General features: G+C 42.0%; 1 protein-coding gene across 7 annotated transcripts in view; it reads left to right on the top strand.

The window, feature by feature from the left end:
• Nucleotides 1-22,543, top strand: part of ppfibp2a (PPFIA binding protein 2a) — a 43,514-nt gene extending 20,971 nt beyond the window's left edge. For 5 of the 7 annotated variants that reach the window (XM_080730510.1, XM_080730512.1, XM_080730511.1 and 2 more), the window contains 19 exons: nucleotides 1,079-1,190; nucleotides 2,316-2,345; nucleotides 3,473-3,534; nucleotides 4,297-4,375; nucleotides 4,517-4,644; nucleotides 7,291-7,364; nucleotides 7,455-7,515; nucleotides 8,039-8,210; nucleotides 9,390-9,531; nucleotides 9,647-9,775; nucleotides 10,073-10,223; nucleotides 11,123-11,234; nucleotides 11,324-11,412; nucleotides 13,399-13,521; nucleotides 13,691-13,816; nucleotides 14,232-14,420; nucleotides 15,569-15,751; nucleotides 16,588-16,632; nucleotides 17,037-22,543. In XM_080730510.1, coding sequence (XP_080586636.1) covers nucleotides 1,079-1,190; nucleotides 2,316-2,345; nucleotides 3,473-3,534; nucleotides 4,297-4,375; nucleotides 4,517-4,644; nucleotides 7,291-7,364; nucleotides 7,455-7,515; nucleotides 8,039-8,210; nucleotides 9,390-9,531; nucleotides 9,647-9,775; nucleotides 10,073-10,223; nucleotides 11,123-11,234; nucleotides 11,324-11,412; nucleotides 13,399-13,521; nucleotides 13,691-13,816; nucleotides 14,232-14,420; nucleotides 15,569-15,751; nucleotides 16,588-16,632; nucleotides 17,037-17,057 — 2,028 coding nt within the window. In that variant the 3' untranslated portion in view covers nucleotides 17,058-22,543. The remainder of the gene's footprint in view (nucleotides 1-1,078; nucleotides 1,191-2,315; nucleotides 2,346-3,472; nucleotides 3,535-4,296; nucleotides 4,376-4,516; nucleotides 4,645-7,290; nucleotides 7,365-7,454; nucleotides 7,516-8,038; nucleotides 8,211-9,389; nucleotides 9,532-9,646; nucleotides 9,776-10,072; nucleotides 10,224-11,122; nucleotides 11,235-11,323; nucleotides 11,413-13,398; nucleotides 13,522-13,690; nucleotides 13,817-14,231; nucleotides 14,421-15,568; nucleotides 15,752-16,587; nucleotides 16,633-17,036) is intronic. The other 2 variants (XM_080730513.1, XM_080730516.1) reach the window with 1 other exon arrangement.
• Nucleotides 22,544-25,238: the final 2,695 nt, after the last annotated feature.

Genomic DNA, 25,238 nt, shown 5'->3' with positions numbered 1-25,238 from the left:
GCGTATTGTATACTGTACACTGTATGCATGTAGTGTTTGATCGATGGTGGTAAATCCATGCCTCTGCTTTTGACATCCCCCTCTGGTCATTTATGTTTAATGCTGGTGGGGATACGTTTCATCCCTGCTTCTGGTCAGAATGAATTAAATGCATGCATTTCACATATGTTTGATTGCGACTATAAGTCGCAGTTAATGGAAACCGGCACATCTTGTCCACGTATCTCTGTCTGTGTGCCTGTCTGTATGTCACGCCTGACACTGTGGTTCCCCTGACACATCACTGTGACATCACAGGCTCAGAGCGTGGATAACGCCTGATACTGAGGTTCCCCTGACAAATCACTGTGACATCACAGGTGACATCACAGTCAGATACTCAGAGCAGGGATCTCCATATATGGGCATAAACAGGTGACATCACAGTGGTGTGGCTGGTTCAGACAGGGTTCTCCATGTATGGGCATAAAATATATTGTATGTTGTGAGGTCATGGGAACCACTCTAACAGAATCCCTTTTATGCCCATATATGGAGATTGCTGATGTAATCAATATTAAGGCCATATCTAACAGGACTTAATATGGGATTGTCCATACTGTGTATGGAGGAAGACAGCCCATATGTGTGGCTGGTTCAGACAGGGATCTCCATGTATGGGCATGAAAGGGATTGTATGTATGATGTGATAGACGTCATAGGATTTCCACTTAACAAATACGCCTCATGGCGACATGCGAAAAGGGCGAGGTCGCGCCATGCGACCTCGCCCTTTTCGCATGTCGCCATGAGGCGTCTTACTAGTAGTTATATACGTTTATAATTTAACGATCCTACTATAAATGTGAAAAATCTCTGTCTGTCTGTCCGTCCGTCCGTCCGTCCGTTCGTCCGTCCGTGCATGTGTACGTCTGTCTGTCTGTAGTTCACAAATCTCGATAACCGTCCCGACTCCCGACCCTTCTGCTTTTTCTTTTAGTTTCCATTTTACAAATCAAACAATATGTATGCATGCATGTGCATGTTTGTCTCAGTGATTTCCTAGCTTTTACAAGGTTTCACCCCGTTTCACCCACAGGCAGAGATCACCAGCCTCCAACAGCTCCTGCTCAGCAAGAACGCAGAGATAGAGAAACTCCACACCCAGTTGCAGGCCCGGCCCTCTCTCTCCACCGAGAGCTCAGACAGAGGTAAGCAACAACAGGCCCACGAGTCAAACTCCCTGCCTGTCCCCCCAAAGCTCTGTGTGAGTGTTGCTGCGTAGCCTGAAAGGTGACACACAGTGTATGACTCACAATTTGCATTCATTAACTTGTACTTGTGTTAATTTATCGGCGTCGTCGGGTGGAAACCTTGTATCTCCAAGTTTCAAATTTGCATGTTCTTTCGCAAAGTAAAGCCCTGCTTCATCATACAAGGCCATCGCACAAAAGTAGTGAAAACAGCAGATCTACAAGCACACAACGCCTCGCGGTGCGAGGCGTTGTGTGCTTGTAGATCGGCTGTTTTCACTAGTTTAAATCATTTTTAAAATGGCAAATGCAAAACGAACGGTTTTGGACATACACGTTTTTCACCCGACAACGACGTTATATTACTTGTAAGTTAACTATGAGAGTTAACCCTGAGAGTGTATTTAATGTAAACAAATGGACCCTTATGGGTTACATACTGTAGGTACAGAGTTAAATTAAAGCTGCAGTCTGTATGATGTATGTCCTACCTGGGATTCAAAGCTGGGTCTCCTGCGTGGGAGAGCACATTTCTACTGCTCTGCCCAGAAGGAATTTCCGCTTGGCCAGTGGAGATATTTGCTCTTATAGTCAGACAGTAGTACTTAATGTCAACCAGTAGGTGTCCTACCCAGCACCAGCATCTACATTTTGGAGCGGTGGTCACACCGTCTCCTATGCGTCACTGTGTGTGTATGTATGTTTGTAACTATGCAACTATCTATGTATGTAGCATGGCAATACCGCTGATGACCAGTGGCAGGCCTACCAATTGGCGCTGTTGAGCAGGCCAGGCACATACAGTACACACACACACACAGGGTATTGCTTAACACAATGAACTGCTCACATCCACCGCTCACTTCAAACTTGGTTTGATTTTTCAATGGAAGAGTAAGAAGACCACCTCCAAGCAATGCAGAGGTGCTTAACATACTCTACCATACAGATTACATTTATTCATTAAAATAAATAATGGATTGCAACTTTAACACAGAAGGATTTTACAGTATAGTAACAGAAATGTTGAGGAGTTGCCTCTTAATTGAGTCTTTCTGTGTCTACCTTGCCCCTCGCCCATAGAGATGTACAGGAGGAGGCTAAACACCAAATGTGAGCTGTAACTCATCTTAATGACTTGTTGGCTCCTTTGCGTTCTTTTCTGATCTTCCATCATTACTCTTTCACACCCCTTTCTGTTTCCATTTGGGTTCTTGACTACTCCAATGGGTAGCTTTTAAAATCCTTTGGCTTCTTAAATTAATTGGTGCCGTTTCACTTTGTACTCTTTACCTAACCTCTTTCATCATCCCTTATAATTCTTGATACCACATGAATCCCCCCAATTCAACTCATACGTAGATACACATGGGACACTGCAGTATGATACTTGTAGCAGCTATTTTACCCAGTCACATTTGAGCCTGCCAGTTTTTCTGTAACTACAGCATGTTGGCTTTTGACTGCAGAGAGAAACAAACATGTCAACATCACTGTTGCAACCCAGCCTAAGGGAAGCCATAATGTAACATGAGGGACTCGATCCTCTTCCCAGTTGCAAGTAATACCAGCCACAGAGTGTTTTCCAGGGTTTTATTAAAATCCTGTAGCTTCAGGGTGGGCTAGCAACCAAAACAAGAAACAAAAGAAAACTAAACATCGACAACCTAATCTTAACTAATCAAATCAATAGGAACCAAAAGGCAATCATTACTAAACACCTAATGTAAAAACAGGAGAAAAAAGGTTTAACATTAAGGCTACCCACCCCGCAATCAAACGTTACACAGAGTGACAGAGAAGCTGGTATTCTGGCTATGGAGAGATAGCCTTTTAAACTCTCCGCTATAAGGCTGGAACCAATCAGCACCCTGGAACAACTCGCTCAGTTTATCAGCCAAAACTGCAGCCCATCAAACACAGATAACAAAAGAGAAGAAAAGAAAAAAACACAAAATGAATGACATACTGTACAACATCAGGGTCGTATGTTGACAGACAGGCTATATTTGGTGCACAAATCAAATCCAAAAATGTGGTTTTGATGAGAATCTTGGCATTAAAAATGAATTATGTTGCCGTCCAACTAGATATATTTCCCCCCTCATTCACATAATTATCTCTGTGTTCCATGTGTATCTATCGGTACAAAACTATATTACTAAATCTGACATGACCAAATATACTGTAGCAGCTATTTTCATACAGACAGATGACCAGTATGGGCTTTCTCTTTATAGACCAAGAACTCCAGAGGCTTAGGACTGGTATGGAGTCACTTTTAGCAGCCAATGATGAGAAGGTAAGAGACCTCTAGAAGGCTGGCAAGGCAACTATCCTCTCCCTCAGTTCAACACAGCTGCATGTGGTTACATGTGTGTTGTCATCTGTTTACAGTGTAATTTTGCGTACATTAAGTATCTTGCCAGCCTGTACACAGTACTGTTATCATTATTGCTGTTTGGTAAGGTGGACGTTTCTGGGGCCCCACCCTCACAACATTTATAGCACAGAGGGGCTTTTGTGTTCTCGCAGCCTCATACAACGAAGGAGACTTGGATCTTTAAAGAGTCACAGACGTTGCCACACGCGCGCGCACACACACACACACACACACACACACACACACACACACACACACACACACACACACACACACACACACACACACACACACACACACACACACACACACACACACACACACACCAGGGCAAGCCATTTCAGGCAAAGCCGCACACTTATAGCCCTCCATCTGCCAAACCTAATTTTGGAGTTAGCTACATTAAGGGAAACATGGCAAAGCCAGGCATAGACACCACTTCAAAAAAAAAGAAAAACACACACGCTCCAGTGAACCCTTACCACATCTCCGATTTCCAGCTGGGCAAGAGTCAATCCCCTCCCTGTTCAATACTTTGATGTAAAGACCATATGGAGGAAGAGGGATGTTGATGTAATAAATTGGTCAGTAATAGAGTGGAGCAGATAGTCCATATGCATGTTTTCCTAACCTTAGATAAACATCATAATTGGATGTTTTGTTGCTCTGTGTCACATGCAGGACCGACGCATCGAGGAGCTCTCTCTGCTGCTGAGCCAAAGCAGACAGTTCAGAGAGCTTTCAGCCACAAGAACAGCAGGTAAAATGACTTCACGCTATTTTAACAGTTTCCTGTTTGGCTTAGCATAGCAACTGGACTGGTCAATATGAAAAAAAACTACAAGGCCTCCTTGAATAGAAAAGTGGTAACACAATGCTTTGACTTTGTGTGTTACTCTAGCTCCACCTGCTGTTCGTTCGTTGTCCAATGGCAGAACCCCATCAAGCAGTAGTGAAGAAGAAGAGCAGGGATTGGCGATGAAGAACACTGACTCTGCCAGTGCCAAGTCTGAGGATGTAAAGTCTGAGGTGGGTGAAGTTCCGGTTTGTTAATTATATGGTAATACTGTCTTTGGATGTGTTAGAGCAGTGGCTCTCAACACATTGATTCGCATGTATTCGCATGTATTTGGCTGCGGAACCCCATCTGAAAAGGGTTTGTGCCTGGGATCCCCAGAAGAGAACACGTGTGTAAAAAAAAAAAAGCTTGCTGTGAGCTTGTAGGTCAGCTATTTTTGAATAGGCAACATATGGATAGTTGTGATGCTATATTAACTAACTAATTTAGCTAGGGCTCCTCGTTCCAGGAAGTCCGTAGCAAAATGACTGATAGTTATCTATCTATAAATGCGAGAAGTCTCTGCGTGTGTGTTTGTAATCCGCGTATCTCGAGAACCGTTCGTCCCACCGGCTTCAGATTCGGCACGCACGCTCCCCGCCGCGGCACGGAGTGCAGTGCCGGGCCTCGACCCGACCCGACGCGCGGTTTTCCCTAACCGGCGCGAAACGTTCGGAATCTCCTTATGCGGGGCTGATTGTTGACATCAGGCTGTTCCGGAGGAAATCGGCGCAAAATCGGTCATTGTGACATCACTGCAGTGCCGGGCGCAAGCGCTGACTCATTGTGACATCACTGCAGTGCCGGGCCTTGCCTCGACCCGACAGATATCTCCGTATATGGGCATAAGACTGAGAACTCCATATTTGGGCATATGGGCAGATACAGAGATCTCCATACAGTATATGGGCATATATAGACAGATATCTCCGTATATAGGCATAAAAGGGACACAGACCCTAGACCCGACAGATATCTCCATATACTGAGAACTCCATATATGGGCATCTTGCCTCGACCCGACAGATATCTCCGTATATGGGCATAAGACTGAGAACTCCATATATGGGCATATGGGCAGATACAGAGATCTCCATACAGTATATGGGCATATATAGACAGATATCTCCGTATATAGGCATAAAAGGGACACAGACCCTAGACCCGACAGATATCTCCGTATACTGAGAACTCCATATATGGGCATCTTGCCTCGACCCGACAGATATCTCCGTATATGGGCATAAGACTGAGAACTGAAATCGGTGCAAGCGCTGACTCATTGTGAGATTTGTGACATCACCTCATAAAAGGCTCTGACATCACGTACGCCACATGAGTCAACAAAAAATCTCTGTGAGTGTGTATGTATGTATGTAATCCGCGTATCTCGAGAACCGTTCGTCCCACCGGCACGCGCGTTCTCCATATATGGGAATAAAATGAATGCCCGTATGCGGAGCTGATGTCTGACATCAGAGTTTTCCGCAACCGGTACTGTGTGTCCAGAGATCTTCATATATGGGCATAAGTGGACAAAGACAAACAGATGGTCAAAACGGGTCCTATGACAACAGGTATATTGGGGTTTGCATTAAAGGGTGGGGCATTCATGGGGTTTGCATTAAAGGGTGGGGCATTCATTCCCTATTTCAAATTCGGCACGCGCGTTCCCCACCGCAGCAGGTAGTGCAGTGCTCGGCCTCGACCCGACCCGATACACGATTTTCTATAACCAGCACGAAAGGTTCGGATTCTGATGTCTGACATCAGGATTTTCCGGAACTGACACTGTGTCTGCATAGATCTCCATATATGGGCATAAAATGGATGCAGACAGACAGATACAGATATCTCCATATATGGGCATAAATGGACACAGGCAAACAGATGGTCAAAGATCTCCATATATGGGCATAAAGTGGACGCAGACAGACAGATACAGATATCTCCATATATGGGCATAAATGGACACAGGCAAACAGATGGTCAAAACGGGTCCTATGACAACAGGTATAATGGGGTTTTCATTAAGTTTGTCTCCTCCTCCATCTGTTTGGCTGTGTCCCTTTATTCCTATTATGGAGATCTCTGTATCTGTCTGTGCCTCCGACTGTGTTGCAGACACAGTGCCGGTTCCCCCTTTAATGCAAACCCCATTATACCTATTGTCATAGGACCCGTTTTGACCATCTGTTTGAAGCGACAGAGATCTCATATATGGGCATAAAATGGACGCAGATAAACAGATATCTCCATATATGGCATATATGGGCATACAATGGACGCAGAATCACAAAGTTCTCCATATACGGGCATAAAAGGGACACAGACAGACAGATACAGAGATCTCCATATATGGGCATAAAATGGACGCAGATAGACAGATATCTCCATATATGAGCATATAATGGACTCAGAACTATAACTGCAGTGATCTCTATATGGACATAAAATGGACGCCGACAGACAGACAGATACAGATATCTCCATATATGGGCATAAATGGACACAGGCAGACAGATGGTCAAAACAGGTCCTATGAAAACAGGTATAATGGGGTTTGCATTAAAGGGCGGGGCATTCATTCCCTATTTACATTGTTCCGAGTTGGCCAGGTCGCCGACTAGACGCTTCTAGTTAACCAAATGGACCATTATCTGTAACTCAGAGTTTCACGGGTTGGTTCCATTGGTACACACTCAAGAGTTATGGAAGTCAATGGGCTAATACATACCTAACTGGGGGTCCTTTGAATTAGAAACGTTTCAGAATCACTGTGTTAGAAACATGCATTTTGACAACTATGTTAATCGTGTGCCTCTCATCTATTCCAGGTGTCCACAAGTAGCTCTTCCTCGTGTCATACAAGTACATCTCTTTCATTTACCCAGAAGGACACTGACTGCAGGTATTGTATTACCTTACAGAGGACCGAATCTGCCTGTAGTGCTATCGTCACCAAACGATTAACACTGATCCTGTGGTTTTATCTCCTCAGGACAGAACCACAGGTTGATTCAAGTAGTATGAATGACCTACCAAATGGATCTGCACCAAAGGTGATTGTTTTTGAACAGCCAGAAAATAGGAAAACGTTTCATTTTACCCCTCCTAATAGCTCATCAGAGGTGCAAGACTCACTCTCTCAATCTCTCTCTCTCTCTCTCTCTCTCTCTCTCTCTCTCTCTCTCTCTCTCTCTCTCTCTCTCTCTCTCTCTTCCTTCCTTCTCTTCTCTTTCTCCCTTCCATTCTTGATGCCTCTATCAGCCAAACTCTTTGGCTTCCAGTGAATGAGGACCCACTGGTGCTGTTTTATAGGGTAGTTTGCAACCCCAATTAAAAATTTAAATAATAATATTTTATGGTAATTTATGTTACATTTTCAATTGTAAACTAGTATACATTTCTTTTAGTTTAGTAATCTGTGACAGACTCATATTTTCTTTCTTTTTTTCCCCTTCAATTTATCTTTTTGTTACATTTTCAATTGTAAACTAGTATACATTTCTTTTAGTTTAGTAATCTGTGACAGACTCTACTATTATATTGAGTTGATAGCCATCGTCTGTGTTGTTTTTCCAGAGTAGTCAGGCTGATGCCAGAAGCCAGACTCTGCCTGTGGGCTCCTCTCTGGAGCAACCCAACGGAGACAGAGAGAGCACCAGTGATAGCCAGAGTCACAGCAGGTCTCCTGATGAGAGTGAAGATGGAGACTCTATTCAAAGTAAACCTGGAGATGAACTCAAGCTATCTGGTAAACACACTCAAATGATCACACTGCTTAACCCCCAGGGTGGCTTTTACTCTGAGAGTCTAACACTTTTACACTTTTAACATTCTCTGTTGTGTAGTTTGGGTCTGGGGTTCCAGGCCAGGGGTTCCCAGCAAAATTAGGAACAGTTTAATTTTTCAAAAATAGTGAAAATAGCAGAGCTATAAGCTCACAACGCATCACTATGTGACATATTGTGAGCTTGTGGATCTGCTAGTTTTGAAATGTTTTTCTAATGATAGGAGGCTAAATAGGGATGCCAAGTTGACGTGGTAAGGATGCTAGGTTGAAATGATTAAATTCATTATCATTTCACCAGCTGGAAGGTAATCCGATGACAAATGGTCTATATATGCATATATGCAGTTGTATCTAACAACTACAGTAAGATATTCAACAAGCAACAAAGCTTTTCAAGTGAGGTCAGCAACCTAATACTTGTCAATGTGGGGGTCCTTTGACATGATTTCTTTTGAGAAACACGTGTGTAGTACAAACATCACTGCTATAGGCTTACTTTGGCCTACCTCATTCTGTGGTTATCCATATGAGAGCCACATGTTTAGCAAACCGCTCCCTTTTGACCAAAGGACCAGTAGCCCTTTTGATCACAGCTAATACTGGAGGCCACTGCCTGCCTTCACAGAGCAGAGGGTTATGTGTGGATATTCCTGTTTTACACACAGAACACACCCTCTCCCTTCTTCTGATTGACCACACTCACCCCAGCCCAGCTCCACCCTGTCCCATCCTCATTGACCACTTTGAACTTGAGCCTCTCCCTTTTCCCTTTCTAATGGGTTGTGCTGCAGAGCGGAGCCTGTGCCACAGTGTGCCAGTAAGATGCAGCTGTGAGGCCTTCTGGTTCACAGGCCTTAAAGTATAACTGGTTGAATTCAGATGTACCGCATGCATGTTTGCGATTATGCAGTAATTCTTCCCATGCTGTGAAAAGGTGGACCCCAGCAGTGCTGGATGCAGTATTAGGGGGGTAAAAAAGTATTTTCCCTTTTTGCTTATTGGCTGTCTGATTACTATGATGAATTTAGAACTTTTGTTTGATTTTAATTTAAAATTAATAATGAAATTATGCCAGTGTTTTTCCATAAGTGAATGTAAAATCTCAAGCATTTTTTGATACGACTTTTGTATCTCTCATAGGGAAGACAGAGAAAGTTGAGGACAACACTTCAAATGATCATTCCCCTGTATCGTCTGGTACAAGTCCGCCATCGGGCCACCGGGCTGTGGGTTCACCAGAGTACATGAAGAATAATAGGAGCATCAAGAAGCTCTGGGGAAAGTTAGTGGATATATGTTTGTCTGTGACTTTGTTGACAGCGAAGCAAACATATTTCACATGCTTGGTGCGTTGAAGTCTGGGCACCTCTGAGAAATGTATTTCTAAACTTCTTCAGACTTCGAAGAACCCAGTCAGGGGGGCTCCAAGGCATTGACCCAGACCCCGGCCAGTTCAGGAGAGGGGGACTGCGTGCCACAGCAGGTCCCAGACTGACACGGACCCCTGAGTCTGGTAGCTCTGTACGGTAAGGGCTGGTGCATTGTGCCTGACCATAAGTATTACTGACCCCTGGTGGTTCAGAATTGTAATGTACTACTGATGGAAAAACAACAGTGTCTTAAATGGTATTAAAAGGAAACTTTGTATATAAGCACAAGGAGATGGAGTCGTTCTCCCATGTCCACCTAAGGGCCACATTGGAATTAAGTCTTTATTTAGTTTTATTGTATTATGTCTGAAATATTCCTGTTTTTGATGTGTACAGCTCTTTTGAGTATTAGTTTAACTTGGGTCAGTTAATCTATGTCTCCTTTCCTGTTAGTGATATGAACACTCCATTTAGCCACTGGACCAAGGAGCAAGTGTGTGGCTGGCTAGAGGACTATGGGCTGGGCCAGTATGTTAGCCTCAGCAGACAGTGGGTTGACAATGGACAGACACTATTGTCTGCCACACCCCAGGACTTTGAGAAGGTCAGAAAATAAAAATGGGATAAATAGGCTTAAATAACTCAAATGACCCCATTCTTTACTGGTATGTGTTCAGCTGCCAAACTTCATTTTTACCACATAACATCAGTGGTGGAAAGTAACTAAGTACATTTACTTAAGTACTGTACTAAAGTAAAACTAGTAAAACTTTAAGGTATTTGTACTTTACTTGAGTATTTCCAATTTCCAATACTTTTACTTCTACTACACTACTGTACATCTCAGATCCAAATATTGTAATTTTACTCCACTACATGTATATGAAAACTTAGTAGATTTTGATTATTATTACAAAACATATGTTATCCACTTCAACCATATACATTTTGGCCATTTGAAAATAGCCGATCTACAAGCTCACAATGCGTCGCGATGTGACGGATTGTGAGCTTGTAGATCTGCTATTTTCAATACGTTTTTTTTTATATACGTTTGAAAACTTGTCTTGAAATGGGACATTCTGCATAATGAGCACTTTTACTTTTGGTACTTTAAGTACATTTTGATGCCAATACTTTTGTACTTTTGGTACTTTAAGTACATTTTGATGCCAATACTTTTGTACTTTTACTCAAGTACATTTATCATTTTAGTTGTTAGGGTGCCCTCACACCAAAATACCTATGAGAGTGGAATCCGCGTTCCGCCAATGCATTTCAATGATAAGGGAGCGTTTTTTGCAGAAATCTTCTGCTGGCATGAAACCTCTTCACTCTCATTGAAATGCATTGGCGGAACGCGGATTCCACTCTCATAGGTATTTTGGTGTGAGGGCACCCTAACAGAGTATTTCTATGCTGGGGTATTGATACGTTTACTTAATTAAAACATTTGAGTACTTCTTCCACCACTACGTAACATAAAGCATTTTCTCTCTTTAGGAAATGGGAATGAAGCACCCACTGCACAGGAAGAAGCTGCAGTTGGCTCTGAAGGCATTCACCACTAAAGTTACAGAGAAGTCCTCTGAACTGGACCACATATGGGTCACCCGTGAGTATCATTCTATCAAATGTGGCCCTTTGCTCACCATGCATACGTGCTAGCACTGTAAGTGAGCATATGATGTCCATCCTCTCCAGGCTGGCTGGATGACATTGGTTTGCCTCAGTATAAGGACCAGTTCCATGAGGGCAGGGTGGATGGTCGGATGATACAGTACCTGACTGTGGTAGGATTTAACACACAAATAAATATGCACCAAGTGTATCAGTGTTCATTTTTACAGCTAATTTAGATTTAGTCTAATCTTTTGGACAGAAATGCTTATTAATTTCCAAATGAACTGGAATTGATGGCTGTTATGTCAAAGCCCAGAAGAACCTCTATTAGCTTGAACTTAAAAGGAAATAGCAAACACACAAGAGCCAAATACATATACACAGTGGTGTGTTCTAGACTTTTTTTTTAGGGCATACTATAATCTATGATCCGTGGCTATTCCTGTGGCCAGCGCATAATGCCTATCAACATAATAATAGCCCATGCACACATTATAATAGCCCCATTTAGAACCTCACCCTCCGCTAATAGCGGAGGGTGAGGTTCTAAATGTGTCTAAGATTATAAGAGAGCTACACCCACAAATCTGACTAGGGTAAGCCTTGAAATAAATGGAGAGATTAAATAGAAATCTAAATGTTGTATTCAGTTTGTCGGAGGAGGAGGATGGATCACACACAGTGGCAAGAGTTGTCTTTTCTTTATTATTGCATTTGCAGATGAGAAACAAACGTTTCGGCTGTAAGCCTTCTTCAATCGGCTTACAGCCGAAACGTTTGTTTCTCATCTGCAAATGCAATAATAAAGAAAAGACAACTCTTGCCACTGTGTGCGATCCATCCTCCTCCTCCTACATGTTGATCTAAAGGGATACCGCACCAGCAGAGTCAGAGCGCGGTGGTAACCAAAAAGTGTATTCAGTTTGTCACCTTCAGTGTGACGTTTCATGCAAGGATATTACTGTAGGTGCTGTGACACCAAAACAATGTTTTGTTCTTTCATAAGGTGGAATTACATTACAAGTTGTTTATTTAACTTGGTTACTTCCAAACATAATGCAGGCCAATGGAGACATGACATCTCTGTCTGTTGACAGCAGGTGTGGGGGGAAGGGGGCGGGTCAACCGTAGGATTTTAAAGGCGTGATTCCTAAACCCACCAGGATTGAGTTAAGACCCGCCTCCTCTCGATAATCTTAAGTATGAAAGTGCCCATGAACGTTAGTGCTGCTCGCTCAAGTGCAAAGTACCTACTACCTACTGATCCATTACAATAATACACGCAGCATAATAGGCCCAAAGCCATATCCAAACCATAACAATTTAACTGATAATCAGTAAGAGTTTTTATTTTGAGCACAGAAGTGACAAATTGACAAAGTGACAAAGCTTTCTCAGTACGTTTGTCTCTTGGGCAAAGTTACAAAGTTTTCCCTTTATTAAGCACAGTCAGTTTCAAGTTTTTTTTAGCACAGTTTATTTTGAGCACTGTAGTGAGAAATTAATAGTTGTGCATTGTGCAAATGCAGGCTTTTCTCAAGTACAAGTCTTCATGCCTCTGACTTTATCCACCCTCCATGTGTCAGGCAGGGATTTCAGCCACTCCTGGAAGTCCTCGCGTTTCCGCGAGGCGGGTCTTAACTCAATCCTGGTGGGTTTAGGAATCACGCATTTTAAAGAGCCTGTATGAAGTTATAAAATTATACATTATTTCATTTTCATGTTCAGATTATTAAAACAAAAAAAGATTTTATTAGATTATTAGAACAATCTCCCTCCCCCAAGTATTGTAAAGTGTAATGCATTGTTTTAAATTATTCTCAAATGTGCCTTCTTATTTTTAGTACATTACATTAGTTTCATTTGATTTGAGGAGAGTGAAACTTTAGACTCGTTCAGCATGTCAAACGATCTTTTAATTTATGAGCTAAAAGCAACTCTGGGTCATTCACTTCTCTAAACAGTACAGGTGAAGTCAGAGGTGATTTCTTTAGCTTGCATTGTATTTTCAATCAACATTTTAAATAACTTTAGCTTATGTGCTTACTTTTGAATTAAATTCAGTACTGTACCTCATTTTAGTCTTATTTGTTGACAAACCTTTTAGTCGTACAGTTTAGTCATCAAAGCGTGATTTCTTTTTATTGTTCTTCCAGAATGACCTCTTGTCTCTGAAGGTGACCAGTCAGCTCCACCACCTCAGTGTTAAATGTGCAATCCATGTCCTCCACGCCAACAAGTTCAACCCCCACTGCCTTCGACGCAGGCCAGGGGAGGAGGTAAGGTGGGAAAGAGGAGAAGAGTAGCATTTGGATTGTGTCAGAGTGAGTTGAAAGGGAAAATGATGGTTAAGTAAAAGGATTTGTGAAGAGCCAAGTGAGGGAACAAAAAATAAATAAATGCAATACACTGGTACTGTAATTATCTTCCTGGCATTTTGTTTTCCAGAAGCAGCCCTCTCCCTCTGAGGTTGTGCAATGGTCTAACCATCGTGTGATGGAGTGGCTACGAGCAGTAGATCTAGCTGAATATGCTCCTAATCTAAGGGGCAGTGGAGTTCATGGAGGGCTGATTGTGAGTGAAACCAGTACTCACAATCACCTCACATCATAAAAAGCATAAAAGCATTTTGCTCCAGACACATATATGCTGTGCTTCCCCAGTGTTGTCTATTTATGAATGTAATATGTATCTGTCTGATACGGACAGATAAACATACCGTAACATATTGTTGTTGTCGGGTGGAAACCTTGTATGTCCAAAACCGTTTGTTTTGTATTTATAATTTTTAAAATGATTTAAAATAGTGAAAATAGACAATCTACGAGCCTGTTTCTCTTCAAGCACAAGGACACTGAAAGTGACGATATCTTATAAATATTCTGATCCCACATAATCTTAACACGTGTTGCTAAAGCTACTGCAATGCTGTCACTGCCGCTTGTACTCTGTGTCTCTGAATGCTCCTCATCTGTCCCTGCATGCACAGATTCTGGAGCCTCGCTTCAGCTCAGAAACCTTGGCCCTGCTGTTGAACATCCCGCCTCCGAAGACCCTGCTCAGACGTCATCTCGCCACTGCCTTCGCTGCCCTGGTGGGGCCTCAGGCTACGCAGGAGAAACGAGAGTACGCCAACGCCACAGGCCATGTCCCCCTCACCACCACAGCCAAAGTCAGGGTAAGAGGGCATGAGAAGTAACTGATTGTGATATGGAATCACAGTCATTCACGTTTACTCGACAACGGTCTCTAGAGAGAAAAGAATTGTTGCGTTATTCTGCGTCTACATGGAAACCCATAAGCACCATTGCCGTTGTACTTCCATGTTTACATTCACCATGGTAACGTGGCTGCACGTAGTCTGCACATCGAGCCATAACATCACACGTTTTGTCGTTTCCTGCATTTTTCCTGTTCACATGGAGACGCGAGGACGAGTGTCTTCAAAGATTTCCACCCTGGGAGGTGGTTTCACATTGTTGCGTTTTCAACCTCTGAAAACGCTGTTGTCGTCTAAACGGATGGCATCTGATATTTCATTTTGCCATTTTATCTAGAAAACAGCGTTGTGTGAACAGAGCCTATGAGGAACCTTCGCCAAAAATAGAAGATCTATGCACAACGCAATGCATTGTGTAGATCTGCTATTTTTAGCAAAGAAATTTGCCATGGACTGAAAAGGGCTAGAGGAAAGAAAGAACACTTTTTACCAATGTTGTCAGCTCTCTCTAGTCTCTACTAATGTTTTTTTAACTGCCTTTTTTGCCTCTTTTTTAATGTGTCTATTGTTTTTAAATGTGAAGCACCATGAGTTGTGGAGAACGGTATTTTTCTCCCCTGTATGCCTAGTGCAGGCATGGGCAATTATTTTTTTCCATGGGGCCACATGAACAACAGAAAATATTGTGGGGCCGGGCCAAAAGGCAGTGCTCCCTGCAAGATGTGCTCCCCGCAAACTAAACACACAGCTTTACCTTCGACTTCAGTAAATAAATACTTTGCAGTCCAATTTTTGTTGAAAACCTGGCATTCTTACGTGAATAAAAAACTTCAAAATAAAATAAATGCAGCTTTAGTCCATGCATGAGGTAAAATAAAAATAAAAATGTTTATTTTGTAATTTGCCTTTAACCCTACAAGGGCCGGTCAGAGTCAACCAAAGGGCCGCATACGGCCCCCGGGCCGCACAATGCCCAGGTCTGGCCTAGTGTATTGTGGAAGTGACAATAAAACTGATTGACTGACTGACTGACTGATTGATTGATTGATTGATTAATTGATTGATTGATTGATTGATTGATTGATTCAATCGTTTTGTGTTTGCAGCCAAAGAAGCTGGGCTTCACCCAATTCAGTCACCTGAGGAAGAGGAAACCTGAGGAGTCTGCTGACTATATCTGCCCCATAGACAGCGGGGGTCTTGCAATGAATGGGGTCTCCCATCGACCTTATGCAGGGCTCAGGGGCCTCAGCCCCATCCTGGACAGACAACCTGAGAAGAGGGAGCAGGTGGGGATAACAAGCTCAAGTTGATACCGCGCCCTCCAAACCAATGACTGTTAAGCTAAAAGCTTTTAACTCCACCCTCTCTGGCACTGCAAAACACTTCCCTCACCCTGAATCAAGGTGATTCTGTGATTCAGTGGGAGTTCTCTTGCTGATATTCTAGGATCAGCTACAATGGTAATTAGCAGGGGATGTTAATTTGGTTAATTGCAGGATATGCTAAAGCCGGGATTCATCTAAAAATGAATGGTGAATGGTGACTGTGTGTGATATAAGCTATGAAAGCTTCTCTCTGCATTCCTTCAAACGTGGGATTTCCCAAGCTTCCACTTTTGCTTTAATTCAATGCATTTCGCTGACCATACTGTATCTTTCCTTCTCTAGATTGAATTTGGATTGCTTGTTATTATGTACAACTTGATTTATAGCATAGTGTAATAATAATTACCAGCTACTTTAAGCTTGTTTGTGGCATATCATTTTCATGAAATTGAAGCAGAAATTCTCCATTGAGAATTTAGCTCAGCACCTTCACATGCTGTAAGACTAGTTGGTCTACTGTCAATGTATTAATTTTCATACTGGTGGTAATGAAAATAAAGCCTAATGTCACTGTTGCATAATATGCTTTAATTTGCCTACTTTACATTTTAATTTAGGTGAATTATGCTCTAATTATATCAACTGCTTCCATTAAAATAAATTGCTGTTGCTGTTTGCGGCTGGGTAGAATAATTATGATAGCTGACAGGTTATGGAGACTGTATATGTTTGGACAGCTTGATTATACAATTGATAGTTTTGCCTTTAATGTTCAAGTCCTGGTGATTCTCCATTAGGAACCTACTGAAGATATCTCCCTTTCAGACCTTGAAGATAAGATGGTAAGTTTCTGAGCGGTAATGATTTGGAAATGGACTTTAATTACAATGTGGTATATCTCACATTGGAGATGCTTCAGGTTCCATGAAACTTTTATTTTGTGACTGAAAGGAGTAGTTCACCCCCAAAAGGACTTTTTCCCCCCTATAGGTTACTCAGGCCATGGAGACTGCTTGTTGTCACATTCCTAAGACAAAACGTTACCCCCATTGATTCCGGATCCGGAAACAATGGGGGTAAAGTTACTATTATCACACTTTTGTCTTTGAAAAGTGACAAATACAAAAAGATATTATTGAGTCTCCATGGCATGAGTAATCAATATGGAAAAAAAAAAAGAAAAAAAAATCATTTTGGGGGTGAACTAGCTACTGCTTGAACATATTTGCAATATATGTCATTACAGTGTAAAGAGACAATTCTGTGAACAGCAGGAACTTTGAATGACATCCCTTCCTGGAGATGACCTTGAGGATCTTGGCAACAGTGGGAGAACATAATTGAAAGGACTTTTTTATGCCTGATGCAAGATTGCCCACTACTGGTACAGATTGGAAATGCAAGAACACTTGCATTCATCTCATGTATTTTGTAATGATGAAATAATATTTAAAAGTTTTATTCCCAACAACAGAGAGTCAGAGACAACACTAAAGTTGCTGACCAACATTAGGAAAAAAGAAGCTTAATCTGTTTGATTTTTGAGGACCCCATTTCTATCAGTATTTTGGTGATGGTTATACTTAATACTTTCCTCTATCTGAATATCATCTGTTTGATAAAACATAACGTTAAAGTATGAAAACAATCTAACCATTTAAGATCTTAACTTTATTTGTTTATTTGCAGAGACAATCCATGTCAAATTAATAATCTACACATGATTTCTTGTAAACAGTTCATTTCCATCCATAGTTTGACCGCAGCTCTCCTATTCTGGGGTGAATATTTTTCAAAAATAGCTGATGTACAAGCTCACAACATGTTACGACATGTTGTGTCGTAACATGTCGCACATGTTGCTCAACTAAGTATTTAGGGTTAAGTGGACACATGGTCTCCAACGTTTGACAGTACTGTTGTTGAGGTTCAGAGATTTACATTAATTATCAGACTCGTTCATACTGCGCTGATGTTCTCCTGTGAAATGGCGCCCCCCTAAGGTAGCATTTTTCTATGAGACACACCATCACATGTGACAGCCTCACAGCTGCCTGTGCAGTGTAAACAAAGTGATGCAACATAGCCTACTCCCTACAACTCAAGGTAAGACCTTGAGATTGATTGAAGAATTTATTAGAAGTTTGCGTAGGAAAAAGTACAGTTTCATGACAGTACAAATCACTGGTACAAGGTCAACTAAAAGGAGATCCTAGTAAGGCTTATTTACACATTAGGAACCACTTTATGTAGGCCCTATCTCATAATGACTTTTGTGGCATGAGCAGGGGTCCTTAAGGGAGTTCCAGGGGGTCCCCAGCTAAATGATAGGAACCAAATGGACCCTTATTGCGACTGTGGGTCGCAGTTTACTGTCAGAACCGGCACAGCTTGTCCGTATGTATAAGTGTAACGCTAATAACGCCTGACACTGTGGTTCCCCTGACACATCACTGTGACATCACAGGTGACATCACAGTGATGTCAGATACTCAGAGCAGGGATCTTAATATATGGGCATAAACAGGTGACATCACAGTGCTGTGGCTGGTTCAAACAGGGATCTGTATGGGCATAAAAGGGATTGTATGTTGTGATGTCATGGGAACCACTCTATGACCATATGGAGATCCCTGTAGTCATCAATATTAAGCCCATATCTAACAGGGCTTCATATGGGAATGCCCAATGCCCATATGGAGGAAGACAGCCCATATCTGTGGGGCTGGTTCAGACATAGCCCCATATAGAACCTCACCCGTCGCTGCATACTGTTGTGCTCCGAGATGAGGTCCTATAAAGGTACCCCAGCGCTGGCCCGGACCGCCTCCACGTCGAGTTGGAAAACACTCGTAACGAAATGTTATCCAAAAAGTAAAGGTAGTTCCGAGCTCCCAGACTGTGGTTTCCTATCCCGGGGTACATCAAACATGAACCACCGCATGAAACAACCGCTTAAATCGTTAGTTTTATAATGTGTTCCCATTCAACCGGAACTGTTGCCAGTACTGTAGTCTCGCGTAGCCAGGGAGCATTTGCAAATCGCGTTAGGCAACAGTCTGGCCACGCGAGACTATGCCAGGGGCTTTTCTGAATTTAATCAGACTAGATAAGCGATTTAAACCGTTTTCCCAACGCCATGGTGCATGTTTTAAGTACCGTGGGATGGAAAACTATAGTCTGGGAGCTCGGAACTACCTTTACTTTACATAATATCTGTCTGGCCTTGTCCTTGTGCCCATATTTGGATATCCCTAATAGCTGGGAGGGAATCCGTCAAAAAACATCAACTTTGGGCACTTGGTGACAAGTTTTAGATTTTTGGTATGGTGTTAGGTATGGTTATAAGGTTTACAAAAACCATCGCAAACAAGTTGGGCTCGCCCCCTAGTGGTCTGTTTGCGATGAATCAAATATTCGATACATCAGTATATGGTTGAAACCCCAAATAATTGATAAAAGAGATTTTTCAATGGATTCTGTTACTATTGGGTATGATAAACAACATACTAAAAAATCTGGAAAAAATAACTACCAGAAAGGCACCATTTTCAAGATGGCGTCCACGATGGCTGCCGGGAGCTGAAAATGCCTATAAACTGGGTTTTAATGTGTAAAAATTCATAATAAATCTGCACTTGGTGAAGAGTTTTTGATTTTTGGTATGGTGTTAGGTATGGTTATAAGGTTTACAAAAACCATCGCAAACAAGTTGGGCTCGCCCCCTAGTGGTCTGTTTGCGATGAATCAAATATTCGATACATCAGTATATGGTTGAAACCCCAAATAATTGATAAAAGAGATTTTTCAGTGGATTCTGTTACTATTGGGTATGATAAACAACATACTAAAAAATCTGGAAAAAATAACTACCGGAAAGGCACCATTTTCAAGATGGCGTCCACGATGGCTGCCAGGAGCTAAAAATGCTTATTTAATGTGTAAAAATTCATATAAAATATGCATTTGGTAACTAGCTTTTACATTTTGACATGGTGTTAGGTATGGGTATAAGGTTTTCAAAAACTATCGCAAACAAGTTGGGCTCACCCCCTAGTGGTCTACAATATACTGACCTATCTAATATTTGATTAATTGCAAACAGACCACTAGGGGGCGAGCCCAACTTGTTTGCAATGGTTTTTGAAAACCTTATACCCATACCTGTAACCATGCCAAAATTCAAAAACTCTTCGCCAAGTGCAGATTTATTATGAATTTTTACACATTAAAACCCAGTTTATAGGCATGTTCAGCTCCCGGCAGCCATCGTGGACGCCATCTTGAAAATGGTGCCTTTCCGGTAGATATTTTTTCCTGAATTTTTAGTATGTTGTTTATCATACCCAATAGTAACAGAATCCATTGAAAAATCTCTTTCATCAATTATTTTGGGTTTGAACCATATACTGATGTATCGAATATTTGATTCATTGCAAACAGACCACTAGGGGCCGAGCCCAATTTGTTTGCGATGGTTTTTGAAAACCTTATACCCATACCTACCACCATACCAAAAATCAAAAACTTGTCACCAAGTGCCCAATATTTACGAATTCCCTCCCAGCTATAATGTTATCAGTATATGCTGCATGGACATGCCCCCTTTTGTGCCCATACAGGTATATGGAGCTGAATGATTTGTTTGCGCCTGATGCCATGACGCCACATTGAGGTTAGACAACACACTCCATATTTGGGCATAGTTGCATTTGGAACTCCTTATAAGGCCTAGTGCTATATGCCTGAGTGCTTAGTCATGGTGACTTGAGCGTGACAACGTGGTCTGCCCACCCACCGGTCCTCCCTTAAGCCAATTTTAACATAGGATTTTAGAAACGTTGACATTTTCTGAATTTTGGGTGAAATATAGAACAAATGTATGTACTTTATAATGACCAAAGTAGGTACGCCAGGGTTAATGTGGTTAATAGGAGAGCCTGAGGGTAAATTTAAAGCAGGGGAAAGTGATGGTGATATGCCATCTATTAGCACATTAGCTCAGTGGCCAAGTGAAATGTAGCAGACATGATTGCCTTGATTGGGGCTAAGTTTGCCTGCTTCCTGTTATTTACATGCTTTGCATTCTTATACAGTCTAAGATACATTTCATTGCTGTTGGGCAGAAACCTCATAACTCCATATTCCATGATCGCACTGTGAGCTTCTAGATATGCTTTTCTTTAAGAGAAATAAAATTAATTGAAAGTGGTTAGTCTGTCTGTGGGTTTTATACATATTTAACCAATGAAAGGTATTAACAGGAGCTTGAGAATAAATTACATCTACATTGGAAAGGAACAGGAACACATGCTTCTTTTTTCCATTTCATGAAAATAACAGTTTTGGACATAATGTACAAGGTTTCCACCCGACAGCAACAATATCTCTATTTCATATTCCTCATTTTCTACCGTCTCGCTCAGGCTCCTACTCAGCTACTCACTTCATTCATATACCATTTAATGTATCATTGACCACTGCAATTGTTATGTACTGCACTGCAGAATGGCACTTGGCAAGTGAACGTGACAGCAATTTGGCAGGAATACCTCATTCTACATTAGGAAAGTCTCGACTCACAATATGAAATAAGGTATCTCAAGCATGTTATCTGTGACAGAAGGGCTGTCCGTGGGTGTTTGTCATTGCATTTCAGATCCAGTGATTCTCCTAATAGGATTCTGCCGGCGTGTCCAGTTGTCTGGCAGACAGGGCAGCAGTCAGTGCCCCGCTGAACCCTCCCCCGGCTGCACACAGCCTCAATTAGACCAAACACAATAATTAGGAAATCTTTTACCTCTGCATATCATTAGTTCCCTAACGAAGGACATCCTGATCAATGATTTGAAATGACAAGTTCATAAATAAATTAGTCCTGCCGATAAGTGTGTAACACCAATCAATGATCCATGTTAAATGGGAATTAGAGGGCTTGTAGGTACTGCAGGATCCGGGGTATTGGGTTTTGTGGGTGTAAACGGGTGAGCAGAGACAGTGCCAAGCTGGTTACGACTTAAAATAGGTGTATTTCTTTTGGCATAGCAGAATTTTGGATGACCAGTTGGTGTATATGACGTGTACAGGACACATTCACATCATGAAATAAAGATTTTATAATGTTTTTGAGTTTTTGTAAAGTCTATATAGCTATACTGATTTAATACCAGCAGATGTCAGTGTTGCCTGTGGATGTACAGTAGCCTTGCTTGTGTGACAGTCTACCAACAACTCTAATCCTATACTGACTCAGTGGAAAACATTTATTTTACTGTCTATAGTTATTTTCAACCTTGAGTCAATGTTTTAATAACTTTTGTTATTCTGTTGTTAATGTTTGCTTTTGTCAAAGTCCATAATTGGGATACTGATTGATTCTCACTTTTCTATATAGTGAATTCTTGCACATTGCAACTTTTGCACACATTTTTTAAATTGGATTTAAGTACTTTTCTACTTGGTTTCTAAGCCCATTGTTAGACATCTGTCAAACAGACACAGCAGAGCAGTGGCAATAACCTTTTTCTCTGTCACATAGTATCTCATGTCGTCACCTTACTGCTTGCCTTACCAAGCAAGCACTAAGACTTTGTTGACACGTGTACTCAACAAAACATCTGTAAATACCACAACATGAGGTTGAAGACTGTCAGAACACAAGATTGTTCTCACATGATACTGGATGTGTAGAAAAAAGTGATTTACGTGGAAATAAATGTGTACAGGTGGCAACCAACCCCACTGAGAAAACTGCATTTGCTTTTCTCTGCCATGTTGCCTTTGTTTTGTGTGTGTGTGTGTGTGTGTGTGTGTGTGTGTGTGTGTGTGTGTGTGTGTGTGTGTGTGTGTGTGTGTGTGTGTGTGTGTGTGTGTGTGTGTGTGTGTGTGTGTGTGTGTGTGTGTGTGTGTGTGTGTGTGTGTGTGTGTGTGTGCGCGCGCGCGTGTGCTTAGTTACACATGAGCACGTGTCTGTGTTGAGAAAGGACGACTTTGTTTGTAATGGTGCATCTTAGCTAATTCCAGTAATGTGATCTAGCCCCCATTGGCTGACAGTTTAATAGCTATTATTTGTGTCACCCATTCTCATAAAGCATTCACTGTAAATTGCTGTGTGCAGGAGACTTGGGTATGACTGACACCTAGCCTTGCAATATGATATCTATTGTTTTAATTAAGTGAAAGCGATTGTGACATTTATTGGATTCCAAGTTACTTGTTAATGGCAGCAAGAAAAAAAGCCTAAGTAAATTATCATGGCTTATATTACATAAATAATTTGCAAACCCTTTACTAATGATTACACATTATTCTCCCACTGTGGCTGTCGATTCAGTTGAAATATATCACAAATAAAAACATTGGATCGGTAATGCAATGTAAAAATGATCTGTCCCTCTTGGCAATGTTCTTGTGCTTCTCTCTCCCCCTCTCTCTCATCTAACTCGCTCTTTATTTTTCTCTGAGCCTCTCTATCTCTCTCTCTCTCTCTCTCTCTCTCTCTCTCTCTCTCTCTCTGTCTTGTCTGCTCTCTTTTTCACTCTTGCATGTGTGAAATTCTATAATTTTGTATGACCTTAGCTTTTTCTGTGTCAAACCCTTTCACTCCGCCCAGTCAGTTTGGTCTGTGTGCTCCGTGGGATGTCTTTAGTGAAGCGTAATCTTGTTTTTATATGTCACTGATTGTTCCTGTCATTAACTTGCCACCAGCTTGCCAGTTTGGATAACATATTCCCTGTTAGGGCGGTGCCTGTGCTATGCCTACTGCCCAACCAGCTGAAGAGGTCGTATCTGTCTCCAGCACACCAGTCTGTCCTGACAGGCCTGCCACAACGATGATGCAGTTGCCCAGATGCAGCAGAGCAGCTCATGGCCCAACACTGACATCTATACTATAATTTTGCGAATGTCTGAGTGAGTGTCTGTCTGTCTGTCTGTCTGTCTGTCTGTCACAGCGTTTCTCCTCAGTGGCTGGAGCAATTGATCTGAAATCGCATCACCATTAGCATATGAACACACCTGACATAACTGTGAAGCCCGTTTGTCACTTTCACAAATCATATGCTGTATATTAGCATTTTTATGGTGTAACTACTATCTATTCTGCATCTAGCATGAGGCATATCTATTCTGCATCTAGCATGGGGCAACATGTTTAACCAGCTGTGTGTGTGTGTGTGTGTGTGTGTGTGTGTGTGTGTGTGTGTGTGTGTGTGTGTGTGTGTGTGTGTGTGTGTGTGTGTGTGTGTGTGTGTGTGTGTGTGTGTGTGTGTGTGTGTGTGTGTGTGTGTGTGTGTGTGTGCGGGGGGGGGGGGTGTTGGCTGGCCCTCTTTCAGATGTTGTCATGTAGATCGGTACACAGTATCTCTGTAGCCTTTAAACGAAACGGGTATTTCTTACATTGATGCTCCTACATATTATCATGCAAGCACCAGAAAGTTACTTTCCATCCCTCATATACTGTGTGCACAGTGCACACCCCATAACCCACACACTGCACATCATTTCGGAGCTCATATCTTTGAACGGGTAAGGACTAGTGTCATCAAAAGGAGCAACCAGCCGTCTGTGGGTCTCCTCCTCTGCCATTAAACTCTAGAGCCCTTCTTCTCCAAATGCACGGCATCAACCAGGCAAGGCATCTCTCTATGCTCACTCACTGCTTCCCCTGTTACAAAATCAACCTGCCCATGCTTAGTTTTATTTCCCAAAATGTAAGTCCTCTACATTTGAAGCGTATACGTATACATTATCAGAGAGTGTTTCTGGATTTCCTGCATGTGGTCTATCCTCGATAGACACTGCCATAATGGCAGTGCAAACACGGATAATGGGATGTGATTTGGAGTATGAAGTAAGGGAGCTCAGTTATGATCAGGCCCCCTGGCGCCCAGAGCCTTTTTCATGGCAGGCCAAGAACACTCCCCCTGTCATGTGTGCTTAGAGGTTGAAAAAGGACTGTCTTTTTCCCTGCCTTGAATAATGTGTCTGAGCCTCTGTGAGACAGGAGAGAGATCAGTCACCACGAGATAAGACAATTATAGAGACATTTAAGGAGTCCTTCAACCCACAAGAGATAGAGCATCATGTCACCACTCTGGTCATTTAGCCAGCACTGCACATGGGCCATGTTTAGGAATAGGATAAGATAGATATTCCCTAACGTAACAACCTAACCGCCACAGCATACGTGCAGTATCATCATGTTTTGATAGATGCACTCTGAAAGAATGGATTATGACCCTGCTCTGTTTCTTGAGTATACTTGAGATTTTGACATAACAAAAATATAACGATTGCCGATAATGCACACATACCTTGGTTCTATAACCAAGGTATGCTTTATCTTACAATATATGCCATGACTGAAACACACTACAGTATATCAAGTACATTCCCCCAAAAGCCTACTGCAGTGCTGCGAACTGCAAGGGTTTCATCACCTCTGGTC

The sequence above is a fragment of the Nannobrachium achirus genome (assembly GCF_963921795.1).
Source record: "Nannobrachium achirus genome assembly, chromosome: 7".
Classification (NCBI taxonomy): Eukaryota; Metazoa; Chordata; class Actinopteri; order Myctophiformes; family Myctophidae; genus Nannobrachium; species Nannobrachium achirus.
This window is presented reverse-complemented; position numbering and strand designations above follow the sequence as displayed.